At 27.2% G+C, this 23,423-nt stretch overlaps 1 protein-coding gene across 6 annotated transcripts in view; it reads right to left on the bottom strand.

Moving 5' to 3' along the window:
• Positions 1-23,423, bottom strand: part of LOC107456143 (amine oxidase [flavin-containing]) — a 55,419-nt gene that overhangs the window by 5,435 nt on the left and 26,561 nt on the right. The window contains exons 7-11 of one of the 6 annotated variants that reach the window (XM_071186161.1): positions 21,159-21,219; positions 20,209-20,300; positions 10,509-10,607; positions 4,914-5,000; positions 1,343-3,142 (exon numbers count right to left, since the gene is read on the bottom strand). In XM_071186161.1, coding sequence (XP_071042262.1) covers positions 10,587-10,607; positions 20,209-20,300; positions 21,159-21,219 — 174 coding nt within the window. In that variant the 3' untranslated portion in view covers positions 1,343-3,142; positions 4,914-5,000; positions 10,509-10,586. Of the gene's footprint in view, positions 1-1,342; positions 3,143-4,913; positions 5,001-10,508; positions 10,608-20,208; positions 20,301-21,158; positions 21,220-23,423 lie in introns of those variants that run through there. The other 5 variants (XM_071186162.1, XM_043040099.2, XM_043040031.2 and 2 more) reach the window with 5 other exon arrangements.

The raw sequence follows: 23,423 nt of genomic DNA, 5'->3' as shown, positions 1-23,423 counted from the left end.
AGAAACAACAACAACAACAATAATNTTTTTTTTTTCAAAATTCATTTAGAAAATGGAATTACTCTGCCTATTATAAAGACGTTAAAGATTTATTTAGAAAATTTTGAAATGAAAATTGAGTTCCAATTTCGGAGATATGTCTGCAGTTCTAATTTTTGAAATCCGTGAAAGGCTTATTTTTCTTAAAGATTTAAATAAATTACATTTTTCTACTTAATTAAAATAGCCATTAGATTGGGAGATTTGGAGTTAAGATTTATTAAGAAATATTTGGCCTGAAATATTGGAATCCGCTTATTTTATGCAGAATTCTGTTTCATTTCTCTACGATATATTTACTTTTCATTAATTTTCAAAAATTAAATGACATAAGAATAAATCAGCATTTCTTGGGAGTCTGAAAATTAAAAAGATACGTAGTTTCTAACACACTAATACTGATACTAATTTATATAAATATAACGATTTAAATTTCTGCAAAAAAATACTCTTGTTTAATATGATAAAATAAAATAGAAGCTATTGAGGAAAAATAACAATACAATAAATTAAATTCATTGTGAAACTAATATTTCTTTAACAAACAATAAATTTAAATAGTGATGTAGAAACAAGTAATATGTATAGATTAAAATTTTTTATTTTAAATAAAAATTTGTATTTGCTTTTACAATTGCTATTATATGAACGTTAAAATGCGATATAATTCTAAAAAGACTTCAGATCAATTGCAATTTTTTTGATTAATAAATATTTAATTCAATTTACATACTATGCAATTTTATTCTTTCAAAACTATAAATTCTAGCCTTTAGAGATTCAGGGGATGATTGCGGGTGCTATATTTTTACGTAAACGCGTACATCTTTTTTTCTAACAAAAACTCACAAAATAAATAAAAACCTATGAGAAAAGATAAGAAAATGAAGAAAAAACATCATATCAAGCTGATCTTCGTTGATAAAACGTATCTTACTCCCACGGTAATAATTATAAAGCATCATTAAAACTGAAATATGTAAATATGTACATCTAATTTATTATTAAATTTACGTAAATTGGCAAATATAATTAAATCATAAATTTAGAACATTTCGTTTATTCATATGAATCGTTTGCTGTAAACTTTTCATGTTTTCCCAATTTATAACTCAGTTTGTTTCAGTTGAATTAGAAGAATTTCCATTCATAAATTTGTAAACTTGTATATATATATATATATGAACAAATAAAGCTTTCGGCAAGAACAACAAGAAGTAAGTTAGCCACAGCGCAGTTAGTAAGCTAGACACTTAATATAAAATTAGTAATGAAAAAAAAAGTAAAATTGGCAACAACTTACTGTAGACACAGGTTCCTGTTGAAATATTTTATCACGTGTAATTTTCCCCATTGAATACGAAATTTCTCTAGCAGCTCTTTCTCCTGCTTCAATGGCACCTTCCATATAACCAGACCATTCAATTGCCGTTTCTGTACCAGCAAAGTACATTCTGTCTATTGGCTCACGTAGAAAAATAACGAATAAAAATCACAATATTATAATAAGAAACATAAAACAAATTTATACTAGGGGGTAATGCTCGCTGCTCACCCTAATGATAATTTCACTTTTGCAATGCTTTAGACATCAATGATAAAACTCGTTTATTTAAAAGAAATTCCAAGCAAAAAGAATTTTAATAATCAATTATTAGATAATTGTCGAAAATTTCTTAACTATTCAAGCATTCTAAACCCTTTTTTTCGACACAATTTTAACTAAACCTTTACAAAAAGTGAATGAATTCAATTGAATGAAATGTGAAATGAAGATTTAACAATGCAACAGTAATGAAATTTAATAACACAGAAACTATTCCACATATTCCGTTCAAATTGTGTCATTTAAAATTGAATCGATAAAAATTTGCTTACCGTAAAATTCAAAAGTGTTTTAGCTTTAACTAGATAAAAATATCAAAAGTAGTGAGCAAAAAATAATAAATAATTATAAAACTATTTTTCTTCAAGGAATTATTTTAGGTTCAACGATATTTATTATTGTTTTTAACAAGCTTTAAATTCATTTAAAATGCTCCCAATATGTAGCAAAGTACTCAAAAAGTAAACGTAACATTTAATGACTCAAACTCACTTTCCAGACTTAACTATTAGAGCCATATTTCGGAACTTATTTAATAATAAAATGAATTTAAAGTTATGAAATAATTACAAAAATTGTCTAAATAGTCTTTATCTTTTATCATTTCAAAACATTTTGCCATCCTCACATATGACTGACTATACAACAAAATGGCTGTTTTATTCAAACAATTCATTTTTTTTAAAATCTCAGAATTAAGGCAACGTTTTATTAAATTTCATACAAATTTAAAACAAATAACAACAACCCAACATTTAAATTAGTTTAATTAAAACTGTTACACTAAAAAATACGAGTTATTTTCTTTAAGGATGTTTTTCAAAGGCTCCGTCGTAATATGAAATGATCCTTTTTTTGAGAATAATAGGCAATTTTTGTAAGTAATTGCTGTGAGTTTGTAGCTGTTACTCATGACAGATAAGTCAAGTTTAGCCTATCTAGAACCATGGCTGTCTACGCTAATTTTGGAAATGGCGCAAAACGCCAATATGAAGGAAAGTCACAGTTTTGCAAAAATGAAAAGCGTTTGTGGTCTAATTTTTTAACATTCAAAACCTTACGCCAATTCAGCATTACCTTGGCTCATAAATTATAATTTTCCTCTAGCTGGAAAAATATCGCCAAATTGGTGATTTTAAGAGATAGTTTAATAACTTTTTAAATAATTAAGTCTTTTTAATATTTTATTAATAATTTTTAAATATTTAAGTTACATAATCTGTTCTAAAGCCCAAATAGTTCTTCATGGCAAGATTATATATATAGTTTAAAATCATGGCATTGCTTTATGTGCAGGTTAAACTATGGTTTTTTTTATATTTTCCTTGACGACAGAGCTTCGAAAACCAGCGTTAAAGGACGCAGTTTTAAATCGCGTTATAACTTTAAAAAAACTGATCTTCCATAACGTGTAAAAAACCCAGGTGGGTACATAGCTGTATAACATCCTCCAGAATATTGCTCTTCCACCCAATTATGCTCTTCGTAGTGTATAGGCTGAAAATAAAGATGATATCTCATAAAAAGTTTAGAAATTTTTTTTACAGCAATTGTTTTCACTTCTTGCATTTAAATAATTTTTATTTCGGAAATACCTGGCATACAGTAGTTTTAAGTTTTTCTTGGAGAGATTTATTAAAGCATCTTAACATTTTATTCGTGTCCCAAAATTTAAAATTTAAAGACTATTTTATTTCTAAGAATTAAAATCGCTGAATATTTTGTTACTGCTTTGATTGTTATTTATTATTATGTGAGATGAAACAAAACTTTAAAGTTTGTTATATTAGAGTTTAATATTTTTTTTTAAATATATATATAAGATTATTAACTTGTTTTCTTAAAAATATTATGTAAATAAAATACTTTTCAAGTGTATCTTGGGTTAACAATTACCACTTTTTGTCCTTAAATGATATTAATTAATTTTAAAAATTCACTGTATCGCAAAAAATAAAATATTTTTAGTGAAAAGAAATAAATTTTTTTCTTTTCAACATTTTTTGACGAAATTTTGAGACTTAAGTAATGAACTAAGTACTTATTTTGTCTTAACTAAATTTTTTCAGCTTAAATCAAAATAACAAAGTATTTTTCAAAGGCAATTCACAAAAATTGTCATTATTAATTTTTAATGTGAACTATATCTCAGCAAATCAAATACATAAACTAAAAAGAATAAACTTTTCTTTTAATGTATATTTCTAAGAGGAAATTTGGTTGGGAATGAAGTACTTGATTTCTCTTCATCATTCTCTGTTTAGATCAAAATAACATTATAATGCAATTAATTCCCTCAAACTAATTTGAAAATGAAAGGAAAATATTAACTTTCGAAATGGAATATATCTCATCAAATTAAAAGAGCAAACTCGTATTTTGATTAATTTTTTAATAAGAGAAACATTTGATTCAAACTGAAAATGGAATACTTAATTTTTATTAACTTGATCATTTTCTGTTTTGATCAAAATATCAGTACAATGCAATTAAATGCCCTCAAATTCTATCATGAAAAGAAATGAAATTATAAATTTTCAAAATGAACCATATCTCATCAAATAGAATGCATCAAATTAAAAAAAACACTCTTTTCTTTCAAATGTTTTTTTCAATTTGAATTGGAAATTTGGTTTCAATTGGTATCAATTGGAAATTTGATTTCAGTTGAATACAAAGTACTTAATTTGTATTTGCTTAATCATTCTCTATTTAGATTAAAATATCCCTGAAATTCAATCAATACTCTCAAGTGCAATTGAAGTGCAATTCAAGTGCTCATTTCAAAATTAAATCATATCTCAACAAATGAAATGCAAATTAAAAATTTATAAAATCTCATTAAATCTCAGAAACACGTCTACATACTCATTGAAAAAACTAACTTTTATTTTTAAGGTTTTTTTCCTAAATAACATTTTCGGGAAATTTTGGGTCTTGACTCGTTTTTAATTAGTTTATTTACATAGAGTTGACTTTCTTTTCTAATGAAACTAAAATTGGGAAATTTAAGTAAAACTTCAAAAATCCCCCCTTGCCATAGTTTTGGGCCAAAAATTCTGAAAAAATTATTTCGACTGTTTTTTATCAAGAACTTTACTAGAAAAAAATAATATAAAAATCTGGGACATGACAGCAACGGTCATTGGTCGATTTTACAATGAGCCAATTTTTCCTTTCAAGTTTAAGGGAAAGTAGTTTCATAAAATGACTGATTTTATTTAACACTAAAAAATTATCGTATAAATTTACAGTAATAATAGCTTACTTGAAGGAATTCATGTAGACCAGACGCTGTTGCTACAGATAACGATACAGTTGACACAGATAACGAAGTTTATCTGAGCAAACAAACCTATAAAAAAAATCCAGTAAAATTTAAAAATTAAAAATATTACAAGGAAGAAAATGTTTTGAGTGAGCAACGTGCGTGTTAAAAAAATTTTTTAACAATATTTTATTAGATTAATTGAGTGAAAAAATTTTATTTTCCAAAATGAGTATATTTTATTTTTATGTAATCAGTTTTTATTTAATGTTTCGTCATTTCCTTCTTTTTAACTTTGTTAATTTTCCTTGAAACTAAAATTTTTTGCGTTCGAATTGATGAGAGGACTCAATTGGGTACCCGCAATAGGAATTCGATAGGTGATCTCATAATCGATTCTCGTATCGGGGCGATACTATCATAACTGAAGAAAATTTTGTAAATTAATTAAATGCGTCATTAACACTTATGAAAACGGAAGAAATGAAGTTATAATTCTCCTTTATTAACAAAAGAAGATAACGAGATTTCTGTGATCTGTGGCATAATAACAGCCAACTCTTGGCACAACTCGTAAAAACCTTGAAAATAACCACAGAAAGAGATTAGCTTGCACAGCATAACTCGTAAACCAATGCATATTTTTTTGTAAATTTCAAGTTGAAAATCTGTTTGACACTTTAAAGTTGGCACAACAAATCACGATACGGAAATATCTCCAAGTCAACAAGAAAACAAACCTAACAGTTGGGAGATTAGGGCGTCATCTTATTTGTAAACAACAAAACGGCTGGTTCTGAGGTTTTAGGTCAAGTGGTTGGTTATCACCGGTCTTCTTCTTCTTCTCGAATTGAGATTATTTCATTCGCTTACTGGTTTGGAATCTTATAGGATTATTATAGATAGATAAACAGTAATAGATTAGTTGTAACTAATTTTAACTAATGTATTAAACCACTTCAGGCATAGCGTCCTGTATATCGAACATTATCTTTAAACTTACATATTTTAATCAATAATCATCCGAGTTACGAAATTTAGTTGTTTATTTTGATAGTCTAGATCCCTATTATTGTCTTTAGTTTCTGACTCGTTGAATGCCTGATCTGCGTAAGGGGAGAAAAAATCTCTACTATTGTCTTTAATTTCTGACTCGTGAAATGCCTGTTCTGCGTAAGGGGAGAAAATCAATAAATCAGTTCCAAACAGCAGTACGAAATCAGGCACAAAATTGAAAGACAATTACCAAAAAAAATTAATAAAGCTAAAATAACTCCAATTTTTTTTAAACTTATTTATTATTATTTTTACCCTTTTCGGGGCCTTATGCAATTAAATTATCAAAACAAGGTTTTAATAATTCAACCAATCTAAATAAAAAATAACTCTATTTCAGTATCATTTCGCCTGATGCTTTTGCTCGAGACAAACTTATGAGAGTCAAATATCAAATATACTATAAGTTAATACTTTGTACCTGCAGTAGTACATTTAGTACCTATTAAAACTGTCCCAATTACCATAATACCAGTTGAGTCGGTTACTAATATTAATTAAGCATAATTAGGGTCAATAACTACATAGCGAATTTTTATGTTTCTCCTAATTGAATTAGTACTATTTCTCTAAGAAATTTGCTTTTAGAACATAACCTATTTTTTTTAAATTAGTACCTATTACCAAAATTAATTAAGCATCACTGCATTAATAATAGTATGGCGAATTTTTACAATTAAAATGAATTAGAACCATTTCTCATTTAACTATTCTTTTTTAGTACGCAGCTGATTTTTCTTTATTTCTATTAGTACTTATTAACAAAATTAATCAAGCATCATTAGTGTAAATAATTGTATCATAATTTTTAACGTTTCTCCAAAATGTATTATTATTATTTTTCCATTAAATTTGCTTTTAAGTATATAGCTTATTTTTTATTTCAATTAATTTCTAATTTTAATTTTTTAGTCCCGTAGAAACGTTTTAAAAGCCAAGTTATAAGCAAAATAAACACGTAGCTTCAGATATATTTAGGAATATTAATTTGGTTCTATTGCTTGCAAGTTAATTCATCGTTAATTGTGATGAAGTAGTTAGATTTGCTCATAAAATGTCATAAAGTTAACTAGTAAATTTACAGAAGGCAAAATATTTAACATTTAGCCTAATTGAACCTCAAAATCAACTAATCTGCAATAAAAACATAAGGTATTTTCTGGATTTAGGAGACCTTTTCGGGATTTTTATAATTCTTCTAGAACCTTAAAAATTCCAACTTGAAAATACTATTTATAGTATTTCAGAGATTTTTTAGTTTTTGTAAGTTATAGGAATACATTAAAATTTTATATTATTTAACAATAAATTGAGTTTTGTTGAAGCATATACACTTGAATGGAATTGTCTGTCTTAAAGATGATTTTCAAAATACCAATGAAAAGAAAAATTTAGCTTTATTCTTTAAATTTGAAACAAAATCAATAAAATATTCAAACTCTGAAAATATAAAAGTAAAAATATCGCCTCAAGTGTTCGAAAGAAAATCGATACTTCAAAAAGTAACCAAAAACCTTCGAAACAGAAACTGTCTTCAGTTCAAATTGCGTTGAAATGCTGCTGGATTTTAATGAATAATTTAGACTTATCAACCTGCGACTTATGTATACGAACAGATTCGGAAAAATGGAGGTTTCAAATTTCTTCTACATATTTCAACTATAAGACAAATATAAAAAAACATTTATTCTATGTCACGAATGCTGGTACATTAAGGTTTTTTTTAAAAATTTAATACAGTGTGTATTCATTGAGTTAGATTAGTATGAACAAATAACATTCAAAAATTTAAAATAATGTTTTATTTTATAAAAATATTTTTGAAAGATATATTTTATTAGATAAAATCAATCTTATAAATATTTTTAAGACAAACGTATGTAAGTAGATTGATATGATTTATATAATTAACGTCTTGCTTGGAAAAGTTACACAAACTACTTTTAAAAAAACTTTCACTTAGAAATAGAGTTTCAGTAATGATAAATACCCTAAATAAATTTCAAACCAATCTTAATGGTTCAAAAGGGGGACTTTAAACTCGCAAATTAATTAGTGTTAACTGTTGATTAAGTCATGGAACTTTTTTAGTACATTTGGAATTTGCAATCCGGTAAAAAGCTAATTTAAAAGAGTGGTTGAAAGTTTGAGCCCATATTGGTTAATTTCGCTTTCAACGTATTTCGCCATATCTCGGGAAGATTTTTTTTTCAGCAAATCAAGCATTTTTGCTCACAATTAGAAATATTTTTTATCAAAACCTAATTAAATTTAAAAAATAATTTTTATTAATTCTTTAATTATTTTTTATCGTTTTACGTGAGAATGGATAAAAAAAAATTGTTCGGGGCACAAATTTTTGCATAATTTTAAACTATTTAATTTGAAATGACAAAATACAAAATTAGGACGAAATTGGTTGAATAGCTCTTAAAAAATAAGCATGAAAAATACATCTCATTTTAAATTATAAAACTCATGTATTTTTCAAGCAATTTGGCTCAAATTTTGAATTTGCTCATTTAAAATAAAGTGAAGTTTTGTATACCTGACAATTCAATCTTTTTTTTTAATCAATATTAAGTAAAATAATAAATAATTAATAAAAATTATTTTTTCTCTATGGAATATATTTGTATATAAATGGATTTTATCATTGTGTGAGAAAAGTTTTTGAAATGTACAAAAAGTGGAATTACCTGATTAAATCGAGGCATAAATTTTCGTCCGCTCTTCCGGTTTAGCAATTAGAGACATATTTTCCAGTTTACTAAATCCATCACAAATTTTTTTTTTATTTCAAAGCCAGTAAGTGTCTGCATGTGCTTATGCACTCTCTTAAAATGAACGAGTGAAAATAACTCAACTTGAGTGCTATTTAACTCTTTCATCTAGATAAAACCGGCCTTCTCATCTTGAGTTAAAATCACTCAAGTGAAAGAGTTGTATGGAAATAGCTCAATTTGAGTGGAAAAAATTTCACTCAAACTTGAGTTATTTTCACTCGAGCTTGTGTGATTTTCAGTATAACCTGAGTGGATCGTTTTCTCTCAAACTTGAGTGATTTTAACTCGTGTTTGAGTGATTTTCAGTATTTCAGTTTATAAATTGTTTGCATATGCTTATGCAATATCATTAGGAGTTAGCACTAATTAATTGGCATGTTTGAGACCTCGAATTAGGCTCATAAAGATTGATATTTATAGTTTCTTTAAATCCGAACATTAAAACGCTATTCAGGGTTCTATTTTTTTTTCTTTCCTTTATATCCGTACCTATATGCCATTATGCCAGGCTATGGTCTGTGAAAAACGTGAGATCTTCAAAGGTATCGAAATTAATGACTTTTACGCAAAAACCATTCTTGGAACAATTTTTATTATCGAACACTGAGAAAAAAATATAGTCAAAACTGCCGGAATGTTGTAAATTCAATGTGTTTCTGGCTCTATGGGAACACCAAAAAGCACAATAATTTTTAACTGAACACTTTAGTACTGGTTTTGACAAAACTAAAAATAAAATTTGGTTTTATAATATGTGATAAAATTTGGTAGATGTGGTGAAATTTGAAAGTTTTTCCATAACATCTTAGAGCATAGCATAAAAACCATTTATTCGGTTAAATTCACTTTTCTGTTTTGCATTTTTTACTACATGTGTGGGAATAAAAACCATAATTTTGAAAACAAAAATATCAGCTGAATCGTTACCATGTGAACGGAAAATTTACCGAATGGTTGGATTAAATACTGTATGTTTTGGTTTGACTAACCAAAATTATGCTTTTCTTTCACCATAAATGTTATTACCGGTGTGCAGTACGGTAATTCATTTACAGTTTACGAATTTATTTAACTTTTAATATCGCCATTCTCAATCCAACTTAAAATTTAAACAACCTTAAAAAAGGCAAATCCCAACCAACATCAAATTTTGAGATATCAATGCATAGGTATATTTCATATTCTGAAGTACCATTTTACTTAAAAAATCCGATATTCCGCTTGGTTGAATGGTCGGATTAAATAACGTATATTTGGGTTTTATTAATCAAAATTAGGTTTTATTTTACTATAAATGTTTTACCGGTGTGCAGCATGGTAATTCCTTTCCAATTTACGAATTTATTTTCATTTTAATATCGTCTTTCTCAATCCAACTTAAAATTTAAACAACCTGAAAAAAAGGTAAATCCCAACAAACATCGAATTTTGAGATATCAATACGTGGGTAACAATATACTACTTCGTATATTTCATGTTCTGCTGTACCATTTCACGAAAACTTCCAGTATTCCCCTTTCGAAATTTCACCAAAGAGAAATGGAATTATTTTCACTCTCAAAATTTGCATTTATCTCAAAATTTGCATTTATCATCATTTATCTCACGCCTTTATCTCAAAATTTGCATTTATCACCATTTATCTCATGCATTTATCTCAAAATTTGAAATCAGTTGGAATCTGTTTTTGTTCTGGAGACTATAATTATGTATTCTCATGCAAGTATTTCCATATTTGTATTTATAAATTTACCCTATATAGCGGGATAACCACCGTCTGGTTTTGTATCGTCCAACGTGAAGCAAACTGGAAAATCATTTCCACCTTCTACTAAAAATGATCCACAATACCCTAAAAAGAGAATTTTAACCACAAATTTATTTTTCAATTTAGGCATCTTTCGGTTTCTTAATTTTATCAGTTAAATATTATTCGATAATCGCAATTCTAATGTATCTTTTCTTACACAAAGAAACATACAAAGTGTCTTAAATTAGATTGACGTTTTCAGAAATTTATAATTAAAAAAAAAACGGTTAAAATTTTAAAAAAATTACTTTTTCAGAAAATACATATGACAGGAGATAGATTTCTTTTCTCCATAGTTTGAAGTACCAGAACGTTGTCACCAGAGGGAGCTGCAGGTCCTTCTACATTTTTTTCCGTTACTAGCGTTAATTACGTCGGGCGATTATATGTGATTTTCTCTGATGATGGAAGACAATTCAAAAATATTTCAATTTAATTTTTATTCTTTAAAATATTTTAAGATGTTTTACTGAGAATTTCAACTATTTTCTCTGATTTAAAAGGTTATTATTGCAGCGCAATCTGTCTGAAAAAATTTGAACTAATACAAGGAAGTCTGGGAGAAAATAATTATATTTTGTCGCAAATTTGCAAAATTTTTTTTAACGTGAACAGTTCGTTGGAGGACAAGATTTAACATTGAGTTAATCAGTCATAAATAACACAGCAATAGATTAAGATGGCTAACCCACGCTTGGAGAAGTCTTGGTAATAATGTAGTTAAACTCGCCACTTTTAAAAATTCCATGGAATTTCGGGCCAAAAGAAAAACTCCAACTCAATAGTCTAGCTCAGTGATTCTCAACCACTGTGCCGCGGCACTTTTGTGTGCCGCCAAATATTAGAAATGATACAATAAAAATTATAATGCTTTTTTAATTACGAGTAAAGTTTAAATTAAAGAAAAGTGTATATTATAATTTTTCCACTCTTTAACCGCGGGAACATCTTTGTCAGCGATTGTCTTGTCTCTGACAATCTTAAAATAAGAAGGAAGTGTTTAAATTGTCGTTGACAATTTTAAAAAATGTTGAAATAAGTAGGAAATTTAATGATCATTAAAATTATTAATTATCAAAGGAAAGCAAAGCTAAATATTAACTTTCAAACTTAAATAAAGGCTAATCATTAAAGTAAGCTATGCAATTAAAAGTTATAAAAAAAAACTAACAAAAAATAAGCTAACAATTAATAATCAGCAAAAACACTAGTTGACAAGAATTAATAATCAGCAAAAAAACTAGCTATAGAAAACAAGCGAACAATTAATAACTAGCAAAAAACATAAATAACTGTTATNGCTTTTTATTTTTCTCCCTCCATTTTGTGCCGTCACAAAAAAAAGGTTGAGAATCACTGGTCTAGCTATTGAGTTGTAAAAAATTATCTAGGTGTTTTAAAAATAAAATTTGATTTGGAGTCAATATAGATAAGAAACGTTGGAAATTGCGTATGGTTAAAGCAGGCAAGACCTGTAAATGGCTGTCGTACTCATGAAGAAGAAGAAGAAACTAATTTTCTAATTGTAAGTGTTTGAAAACCGTCAGTCTAATTTTAGATCTTTCATAATATTACCACAGCAATAAAAAAGAGCTCACAGTTATTACATTTTTGATTGTAACATAAGAATTGTTTTTTTATAAGGCTTTAATTCATTTAATTTATTATAACCAGTTTTAAAACGCAGGTTTAAATAAAGAATACTTTTTATTATCAATATGTAGCATGAAAATAATCAAAGAGCTTTAAATTTTTATGTTTTGAAATTCTTGTTTAAATAAACTATTGTTTAAATAAAATATAATGAATTATATAAATAATATCATCCCTAAAATAACTATTTTAAATATGGGTACAAGTTTGAATATTGATTAAGATTATTTCTGTATTTAAATTCGTAGTTGTACCCATAATGAACGACTGCAGTCATACATTTATTCGTAATGAGAAAATCAATAAAAAATTCAATTAAAACAGCATAAATATTAAAATTCAGAAATTCTAGAAAAAAATAGAAATTGATTAGATCTACTTTATAGATTTTTATTTTCTATAAAAATAGTAAAAATAATTTTGGTTAATTTTTTTACTAGTTGTTAGATTAAAAGTTAGAATAAAATGCTAAAATCACTTTTTTCTTTACATTTTAATTAATAAAATCTATAGAGGCAACTTCAGGCAGCTATTTTCTGTTTTTCCTATCTTTGGAAGGATTATTGATTAGAATTTTTATAACCAACATGTGGAACCAAAGGGATCTCTTTTTCATGTTTAAAACATGAATTTTGCAGAAAGATTTTGAACTATTTTAAAATACTTATTATTTAGAGGGTAAGCATAGAAAATGATTTTTAAGCTTCTTAAAAAGAGGAAAAATAATAAACAATAATGAAAGTATAGTTATTTCTGAAGTAGCGCTTTATAGAAATTTAACGAAAAGTCGCTTCCCAGATACGGGAAATCACATTGTATGGATAATAATATAATAATAATGCAATAATATAATAATAATATTCAGAATATTGTGTGGATGATGCGGGAAATCACATTGTATGGATAATAATATAATAATAATATTTAGAATATTGCTTGGATGATACGGGAAATCACATTGTATGGATAATAATATAATAATAATATTTAGAATATTGTGTGGATGAACTATTTTAAAATACTCTTCCTACTTTGTCTGAACTAAAGAGAACTTACGAGTGATTTGATATTTTGAGTTTTTGACCAGCTTTCTCTGAATTCCGAGCACTGTGCGGAGCATAGTTTTTGATTAACGACCCACATAGTTTATAAATTTACTACACATTTTGCAGCTTGATTTCCCATGTGATACATCAGTAATGAATGACTATAACAACTTTTGTAAAGGTTCGGGCAGATTCATTCATCGCACAACTTAAAGTTTCCAGATTGTATTATCATAATAAAGGATGGCATTCATAATTTACATGTTTTAGTTCTATGGCAAAATGGCGCTCTGAAGGAATTTCTTTATTCCTTATGAAAAAAATACCTCTATGAAAAAACTGGGAATTTTTGGAAATAAATTAAAGTATATTTGAAAACTGGTGTGGAAAAAGAAATCTATAAACGCTGTAAAATCGATTAATTGCTCAGAATAATTAATAGCTTCAGCGAATAAATTTGAATTTTTTGCTTGAAACCTATATAACTGTCAAATAACTTACACTGTTAAAATTTTCTTTCAAAACTTACGGTAAAATAACCGGCAGCTGTCTGTCCATCCGATTAACCATTAAGTTTACGGTAAAGAACATTTTTTTCCTTTATGGTTTTGAAACCATTAACAAAAAGTATGGTTATAAAGTCATGAATACAAAACTAGACGGTTTTTTAACCATTTACAACTAGTACTTTTCAAAAACGTAGAAAAAAATTACTTATTTAACTAAACATAGGAGCTCGGCTTTTCGTAAGGTATTGGGCATTAGAGAGAGCAGGACACTAGAAATTCTTCTTGTGTTGAAGAGAAGGGAGGAAATATTGTGGTGTCAACACTAGGACTCGAACTCCAGTTCTGCCGGTCATGAGATTGACAGATAAGCAAGCTCAGCTATGATGTGTATGCAGTTTCAAACAACTAAGTAGCTTCATTAGGTGGTTCTAGTTGGTGCGATGAAATTCTGGTTGCTTAACCGTATTAAGTGAAAGAAGTTAATAAACAGTCTTTCTCAAACTTAACAGTTTGTTTACCACTTTATTTATGGTTATTTGACAGTTTTGATTAAATATGGCAAAATAACCATTCAATAAATTGTTATTTAACCATTTTCCCTAGAAATTTCAAACAGTGTAAATATTCATGAATTTTTTAATGTTTCGCGAACTATGTTTTAAATCACGTTGAATTTACTAAATACAATTGTTAAATTCCGAAATAATTGTTTAGTCTTATTCAAATCTCTTTAAAATTATCAAAATTCCCGAAACCACGACATATCTTAAAAGATATTTCTTTTTCATCAGCATGAAATACGAATTTAAACATTTTAACATAAATTCTTAATAACTTTCCCTTTTGATCACTAGGAATATCCAAATTTTGCTTGGTTTCACAGTGCCTATTATACGGCGGCGCATCGTTTCTGATTACAGACGTATATATTTCATAAATTTACTTCACATTTTACAGCTTGATTTCCCATGTGATACATCAGTAATAGACGACTATTATAAACTTCAGAAAGGGTAAAATGGATTTATTCGAGACACACCTTTATGTCTCCAGAATGTACTATCATAATAGAGATGGACTTTCATAACTGATCCCATCGGTGCTCTTTGAATCAATTGGTTGAGCAAGGCTGGTAGTTCTGGATTGAAATGGATTTTCATCCGTAGTATGGGAGGCAGAGCAAGAATCACATATTTCGCCGGGAAGAGTAATTGTAATAAATCTCAGCGAATACGAAATGTTACAAAAGAAGATTAAATTTTTCGCATTTTGAAAAGTAGCTTGGATTTAAGAAGAATATTCTTTACCATTCATTGAAGAATTATTTTAAATCCTTTTATGTATGATTTTTATTTAGGAATAAAAAGCCGTATGGAAATAAATTGATTCTGACGTCAAAGAGCGTTTTGTTCATAATGAAGTAAAAACAAGATTCAGTTGAAATATTTTGCTTCATTTGAAATATCCAGTTAGGTATTTAAAAAAAACCTTAAAAACTCTTCATAAAGAACGTTTATATTGTAAACAGTTAAAAGTAGCGAAACAATTACATGATTCCATGCTTTTTAATTCCTATATTCATTTTTTAAAAAAAACTTCTAATTGGAGAGTATGCAAAATTGCATAGTTTTCCACTGATTTGAATAAATGCATGTGCAGTTTTTTATAAATGAAAGGAAAATAAATTTTCCAGAATATCATTAAATCCCTATTAATGAAGTCTTGTATTCCTAAATTATTCATAAAAACATTTATAGCATAAAATGATAGATTTTTTAAATTATTCCAGACTTTATGATTTGTATGCTTTACAATGTTTTTTTAAATAAAAGATATTAGCATTTTTACAAATAATTTTAGTAATGATGCAAAGAAACGTATTTGCTTCCTTTTGTTTTCTAGCATTAAAATAAATATTAAATAAAAAGTAAAGCAGAAAATTCATTTTATAAACTCAGTGATTTTTAAAGCATTTCGCACTTTTTACTGTAAATATTTTTTCAATATATCTACAATGAGTAGAATTTCATATTTAACGTTAGTTTGAGCTTCATTGATAGAAAATTCAAAAGAAGTTTCTAATTCAAATAGTTCTGTTTGATGCATTTAATTTAAAATGAAATCAAAGTTTTGATTCGCTTGATAAAATAAACCTACATCAATAAAATATAGCATAATCAAAACGCAGTATTACGCAGAATTTCTTTATGCTTCTAGATGTGCATGTTTCATTATTTATTTATATATATATATATATATATATATATATATAACGAAGCGAAAAGAATCTTTTTAATACAAGGAAAAATGATTTAAATTATTATTTCTTACAACGTTAACTTACTGAAAGGAAAGAAATACTATAGAAAATACATAATTTTTATGTATGAAGAGATGTTTTCGGAATCTTTTCAAGCAATTACATTCTAAATTTGACTTTTGTGACTTAAATATAAATTTTCTGAGAGGATGTGACGTATACTTTACTAATTCCGAATCTTTCTGAACATCATAGTGTAAAATATTAAAAATTTGCTAGAAATAATAATAATTAAAGTTAATTCAAACAGAATTTTTTAAGAGAAATAATATTGAAAAGTTAACTATGCAAATGACGGTTTTTACTTTCGCTATTAGATCAAGAAATTTGACAAATAAGGCATGAAATAAAAAATAAGATCAAACGGTTATATAGATGAGTGAGAGTACATTTCCAAAGATACAGTGATTTTCGTAATAATCATTTTTGTTATGACTTCGTAATAGACCGTTAGAATTTTCTTTCTGAAATTATGATAAAATAACCGGCTAACATATAAACATATATGTTAACATGACACATAAACATATAAGTTTATATAAACATATATGTTTACATAAACATATATGTTTATATAAACATATAAACATCTATATCATTATAAAACATCCCGTATTTTCAGTGTCCCAGATTAAGTGGGTTTTTCATTTTGTTTTTCTTGTTTGAATAATTGCTTATAGACACTGATAAATGAATGTATATATTGAGTATTCTGAAACCACTAAGATTATGATTAATTAAGTGTGAAATGAATGATTAGATCAAAAATTATTCAGAGTGTTTCCCTTTTAACTTTGCGTACACTACTTAGAAAACAAGTTATTTTAAGACAATCACATAAGTCTTTTTGAGAAAGTTAACTCTTGCTAAATAAATTATTACTGAAATATTTTTATTTCAACTCATGTTCCACAAACTTAACTTATTTTAGATTGAACTTATTCTATAATAAGAATGGCATATGAAAGAACTAACAAATGTTGATGGAATAAAATATTGAGAAAATATAAAAATCTCTGGAAATATAGCGTTAAGTCACATTTTTTCATAAGAAAAATTTTCCAGAAGATACTTTTGCGAACTGTTCCTCAGTATTGTTATCGGATATACTTCCTAATCTTATACTAGATAAGAGACGACAGCATCCTATCAGAAATCGTAGCGATAATTGCCTGAAACACTGCCCTGAATAATTTAAAAATGTGGTTAATCATTACATTGCCAAATGATCTTTTCATGACGTAGCAATATACTTTCTTATTAATTACAAATTCTATAAAAAGAAGTTTTTTTTAATTTAATATGATGCTTTTTAAAAATAGAAGTTTTTTTTTTATAGTTCTGATTCATTCTGTTCAAAAGTATTCTTTTCTTCATAATATATTGTATAAGTATTGTTTCCAGATATGTTCTTAAGCCTTCGCATTTTCTACTAGAAAATACACAGGAACACCCTATTAAAAATCATAATGTTTATCCCCAAAAACGCTATCCTAAATAATTTGAAAATGTTGACTACTTTACATAGCCAAAAGCTCCTTTCATGTCGGTGTGATATATTTTCTTATTAATTACTAATTTTATAAAAAAAAGTATTTTATATTTCAATTTGATGCTTTTTTAAAAAATAAAACATTTTATTTTATAATTCAGATTCATTCTGATCATTTTTTTTTGGTAATATTTTTTACTTATTAACTTCATTTAATAATTTCACTGTTACTACATAACGCTTCAAATTAATCTTCTTCTAAACTGAACTGCCTTTTTTAGGAAAAATATTCTTAAATCTTTTTCCAAAGCACGGTATTTTTAAAAATAAACCTGTATTTAAAACTCCAGCAGAAAAAAAAAGATTGAGAAAATAAAAAATACGCGTTATTAATTTCACGTTCTTTTTAATGAAAACCAAATCCATATGATAAATTTTCATTTTGCTTTGTTTACAAAAGATTATCTGGGAGATTTATCAATCTAAAATAACTATTTTTAATTTGTTCTAAGAAGAATGCTTTTGTTATTTTTAGAGGAATTCTAATTAGCTTAGGTACAAAAAAAATTGCACGCTGAATTTTAATGCAAACAAACTCATTTCCATATCTTATATATTACAAAATGGAAAAAAATGTTCGCAAACCTTATTGAGAGAGAAAAAAAAGCGTTCCCAATTTACAGTACAAATTACTTTTGTTTGAAATAATTTCTGATAAAAAGAACACATGCATTTGTTTTTTTAAAAAAAAATATTGCATACTTTAAAAATTAAATTTAAACGATCTATAAACAAAGGAAGCGTCTTCAAAATAAACACTTTTAGCTTTAAAAAGAAAACAAAAATTATTCATGAGTATGTATCAAAAAAATAATTTAATTGTAAGTGCAGTATTATCTTCTCTTAGAGTTACAGCAGAAGAAGATGATTTGGATAAATTCAATTTAAAGATACAACTCAACAACCTAAATTGTTAACGTTTCTTCTAAGAAAGAGTCTCGCTATAAACTTTTATATATACACCCAATTTAAAATTCGTGTGTTTTTAAAAAAAAACAATTCGAAAGAAGATTAAAACGAAATTATCAACACGTAGGATTATAAGTTCTAAAAAGTAACTTGTATTTTAACTATGTATTTCTAAAAGTATAATTTTCAATGTGAAAAAAAAATTTAAACTATTTCTATAGTTTACAACTTTTTATTTACCGGCTGTTAACGAAATTATCAACAGTATGAAAAATCAGTTAAATAAAAACGGAAGATGATATTACGATTTGTTGCTTTACGTTTAGTAAACCACAGAATCTAGAAAAAAAAAATTTAAAATTTGCTATTAAGTTCATAGGCAGATGGCGCTGCTAGCTAAAGACCAAGACAAATTATTTTAAAAATAACCATCGTTAGCAGCAGATATATATTGGACGTTTTCAAATTGGTCACTGAGTTAATCAAAAGATGCTGCTGCTAGTTAAGCAACAATAAAAACTATTTTCAAAATTACCATAGTAGGCAGCAACAAAGTATTTTGTTTTTATTTCATAACCGTCGTTGAACAGCCGACCCAATTTCAAGGTTTACGGCTACTAATGTTCAACCCCGTAATCTTATAATTTTGAACGCAATCCAGAAGACAAGGGAACTCCTAGATCAAGTATTGGAAGACATTTGCCATCGTGGATGACTTTTTGATGCAAGTAACCCGCATTTGCGTTTCATGGAGAGGAAAACCACGAAATCCTTCCACGGTTAGCCTGATGGCAAAGGGACTCTAACCCATGATCCGTCAACAACTGAAGATATATTACGTCAGCAATGTGTTCGGTGCGAGTTGGGTGTGGAATTCGAATCGGCCAGTTATTGCTGGGATCGAATTATCGAATATCGCTGGGATTATGGTAAAAACTTCCAGAATATTTTGAATTTGCAGTGTTTCTGGCTTTATCAATAATTCTTAAAAAAGCGCATTGGTAATGATAAGTGTAAAATTATCAATTAAATATGGTTTAATAATATTTGATAAAATTTGATATATGCGTTAACATTTGGTAATTTTATCATGATACTTTAGAGCATCGCAACCATTTATACGGTAAAATCAACTTTTCAATTTTGTATTTTTTACTAAATGTGTTGTAATAAGAGGTATAATTTTGAGAACCGGAATTTCCGGTAAACTGTTACCATATGAACGGAAAAATCACCAAATGAATCGCTTAAATACCGTCTATTTTGATTTTATTAACCATAGTTATGCTGTCTTTTTTATCAGAAATTCCACTACCCTACAGTACTATTGTTTTACGATAATTTTTTTCTCCGGGTACCGTCTACGAGCAAAAATAAAAAGCACCAACTAGTTAAGCTTATTGTCATAACCATGCTGCCAGTCATGAAACTGAGAAGCCCTTATCTCCATTATACCCCAAGCTAATAAACTAACTACTGTGGTAGTTATTTTTATTTTCAACTTCGCAAAAATACATTTTATTCTGACAGTTGAAATTAATAATTTAAAAAATATTGAACTAATTAATAATTAAATTAATAATTTAGAAAAAAGAAACTTTTTTCAAAATTATTTTTTATTGTTTATTTTACAAGTCATGTAAATTTTGTATACCTTATATTCTTTCCCATTCATCGTCTTCACAATAACAGTGTCTTTTGAACTTTGATCTATCCCAGCAACTGGGCTTCCCGTTATAACAGCATCTACGAAATACAATTTTTGCACATGTTCAATTATTTAAGCGAAAAGATTTTAATTATAGATAACTGACTATAGCACACAATATGTTGAAAGCTAATTCTGAAATATAATAGTTTATGTATTCTATCTCTTCCTACACCTTAAAAATTCCGGATTAGAATACGGTAAAATACTAGAACTCAGAGCCTTAGTACTTTTTACCGTAAAAATTTGCGAAGCAAAAAATCTAGAACATCGCAGTATTTACTGTAAAAACAGGGAATCACAGTAATTAAATTAAAAAAATATTACTGTGAAAATAGCGATAGATGTTAGAAATAGATTTTAAGGTAAAATTGATTTTATGGCTGCTGCACTCAGGGTGCTAGTACTTCTTACCGGAATTTCTACAAAGTTCAGAAAACGCTATTTTAGATCATGTGATAAAAATGTTTTCGGAATTATGAATTTAAGCATGTTGTTTCGCCTTTTTTACTGGGTATATTAATTGCCTTAAGCACCAAAATTTAAAATTCTTTCAAAAGCAATTAATCCTTAAAAAAATTAGAAGTCAAATAAAACTTTTTCAAAATAAAATAGGTCATAAAATTCTACACAAATTGTGGAAAATATTTCAAACTACCTAAACAAAATTTTTATTTTCTCGAAGTTTTATTAAAAACTGAAATATATATTATTATACGAGGAGGCTTTTTACAAGTTTTATAATTTACAAAATATTTTTGTTTCATTTAATGTGGTTTTGCAAAATGTAAAATACCCGAAGAACAAAATCGTTCTCAAGATTATAGACGTTTCTCTTACAATTCAATCATAATACAATGCAAAATGTGTGAGTGATGAATATTGTTTTGAATTACCTCCTAATTTTTTAGCGATTTGTTTATTTATCTGCTGTGTGCCACCAATGAATTTTCTTTCCTAATAAAAAAATTTTTACAGTAAAAGAATTTACAAATATATACTGTATACAAGATAATATTTTTTTAAGAAATCTGATAAATAAAACGTATATTCCTAAATTAAAAGCGGAATAAACTTTTGATTGCAGATATTATTAACATAGAAATATGAAAAAAAGAAGTAGAATTTTTTTTTACTTTACTTTTTATAGATTATTACTGAATATCATTACTTTGATTTATGATTATTACTTAAAAACAGTCCAAAGTTGGCGACGAAAATGCAAATATCGCTGTTTTTGTTTTCATAAAGAAGGCATCGAATTATAGAAAAATTAAATCACCCCTTGGAAACAGCTTGATCCAAAATACTTTTGCAGTTTATAAAAATTCAAAACAATTTTGATAAAAAAAACTAATTCTTAACTTGTTTTTTGCACAAAAAAGGGAAGACAAAAAGAAAGAAACCATAAAAATATTCAAATCTATTTTTTCAAGTTGCTTTTCTTTTTATCCCTTTTATTTTCTGAAAATGTATCCCTATATCTTACAAACAGAATCCAGCTATGTGCTGTTGTTGTTTTTTTATAAACCCAGCTATCTATAGTAGAGAGGGTTGAAAAAAATGAATTGATTTGGAAAGCTTTACTACGGAAAAGTTGCTTATGATATTAAGAATAAAACCGACATAAAATTTTTTTAAAATCGCTTAAAATCTTCCGTTCACTTAAAATTTATTAAGGCAAGAAAAATCACTGCTTTTTTTAAGTAAAAACAGTTAAGGTTGCTAAAACTTCTGAAACAAACAAACTTCAGTTGTTTATGTTTGTTTAATGAGTAGAATATCCTAAATAATTCAAATCGTATGAATAACTTAATTTAAAGTTCATGCACCGTTTCAGAAGAAACCACAAGTTAACCAGTTTTTCGTTATTTTCACTGTGTATTTTACTTCGCTCATTGCTCTAGGTCAGCAGAACAACCAAATTCACTTCACGAGAAGATGATTGCACATCTAGTTTCACAAACACTCTATCCAACAAACCCCTGAATTTCTGGGTGGAGGTATTCACACTGCATCTACAACTACAAAGATTTTCAATGTAGTAGAATTCTTTAGTTTACTAAAATGTAAAAGTTCCCTTTTTCATCTACTAGGTATCTAAAGCCTATTTTTTTTGGAAATGGCGTAAAACTGATCTAGATTTTAGTATTGCTTGATCAGTGTTTAGTGTTGTCCATCTCTAGTTTCATGCTGACACATTTCATTCGTAGGTGGAACTTGACATGCTGCATTCATATTCACGTAGTGAATTGATTTAACATAGTGAGCGACACTTTGAAAATTACGAAAAATTGGTGAACATACGTTTATATCTTTGAATTTCTCAAAAAATGTGAAAATTAAGTCATCGATCAAAATTTAAACTATTTAAAATATTCGAACCGCGAACAAGCATAAAAAACTGAAGACTGTTTATTTCAAAAGTCTTGGCCAACTTAAAACATTTTTAAAAAGTTGTGATGATTTCAAATTTTTATTAATATTAAGTACAATGTTAATTGATTTTGAAAGTTTTGAGCCAATTTTATTCTAATAACAACATGCAACTTCTTCACACTAAGGCGTTCATTCAAAATACCTTTTTTGACTCACCCTAACTCTAGATTCTAAATTACTGCTGATAGCAGGACTGTAGTAAATGAGTACTGCTATCTGTAGTAAATCAGAATCTAGCTTTATCTAGTAAATAGTCCAATTCTTTGTTGAAATTAATCTAGCTGTTCATAGAAAATAAATCAAACTATATGTAATACATAAATCCATATACGTTTATGGAATACTTATGCAAATTTATAAGACATGATAATTTGTAAAGCATACATGAAGTACAATCAATGGCACATTTTGGTAGCTTTTTATTTCAATACTGTTTTGAAAACAACATAAGCTTTTAGTTTAAATTGCGTGAAATAAAACTCATGTATTGTTTATATATATATATATANAAGCGAAGCAGTTGGTATTCTTCAAAATTTAGTTCGCCTTTTTTTTGGATCTTGTTAACACTAAATGCGTAGTATGTATAATATTCTTTGCATTTTATGTAGATTAAATCAGCTGTTACATTTTTATCTGTTTTGTTATAGGGATACTGTAGTAGTAGCGGCTGTAACTCTTTCAACAGTACTGTTGGTCGGCTGTGTCACTTTCGCTACGAT

This window comes from Parasteatoda tepidariorum, chromosome 10 (assembly GCF_043381705.1).
Source record: "Parasteatoda tepidariorum isolate YZ-2023 chromosome 10, CAS_Ptep_4.0, whole genome shotgun sequence".
Lineage (NCBI taxonomy): Eukaryota > Metazoa > Arthropoda > Arachnida > Araneae > Theridiidae > Parasteatoda > Parasteatoda tepidariorum.
The sequence above is the reverse complement of the archived record's forward strand: the minus strand, read 5'-3'. Positions and strand labels throughout refer to the sequence as shown.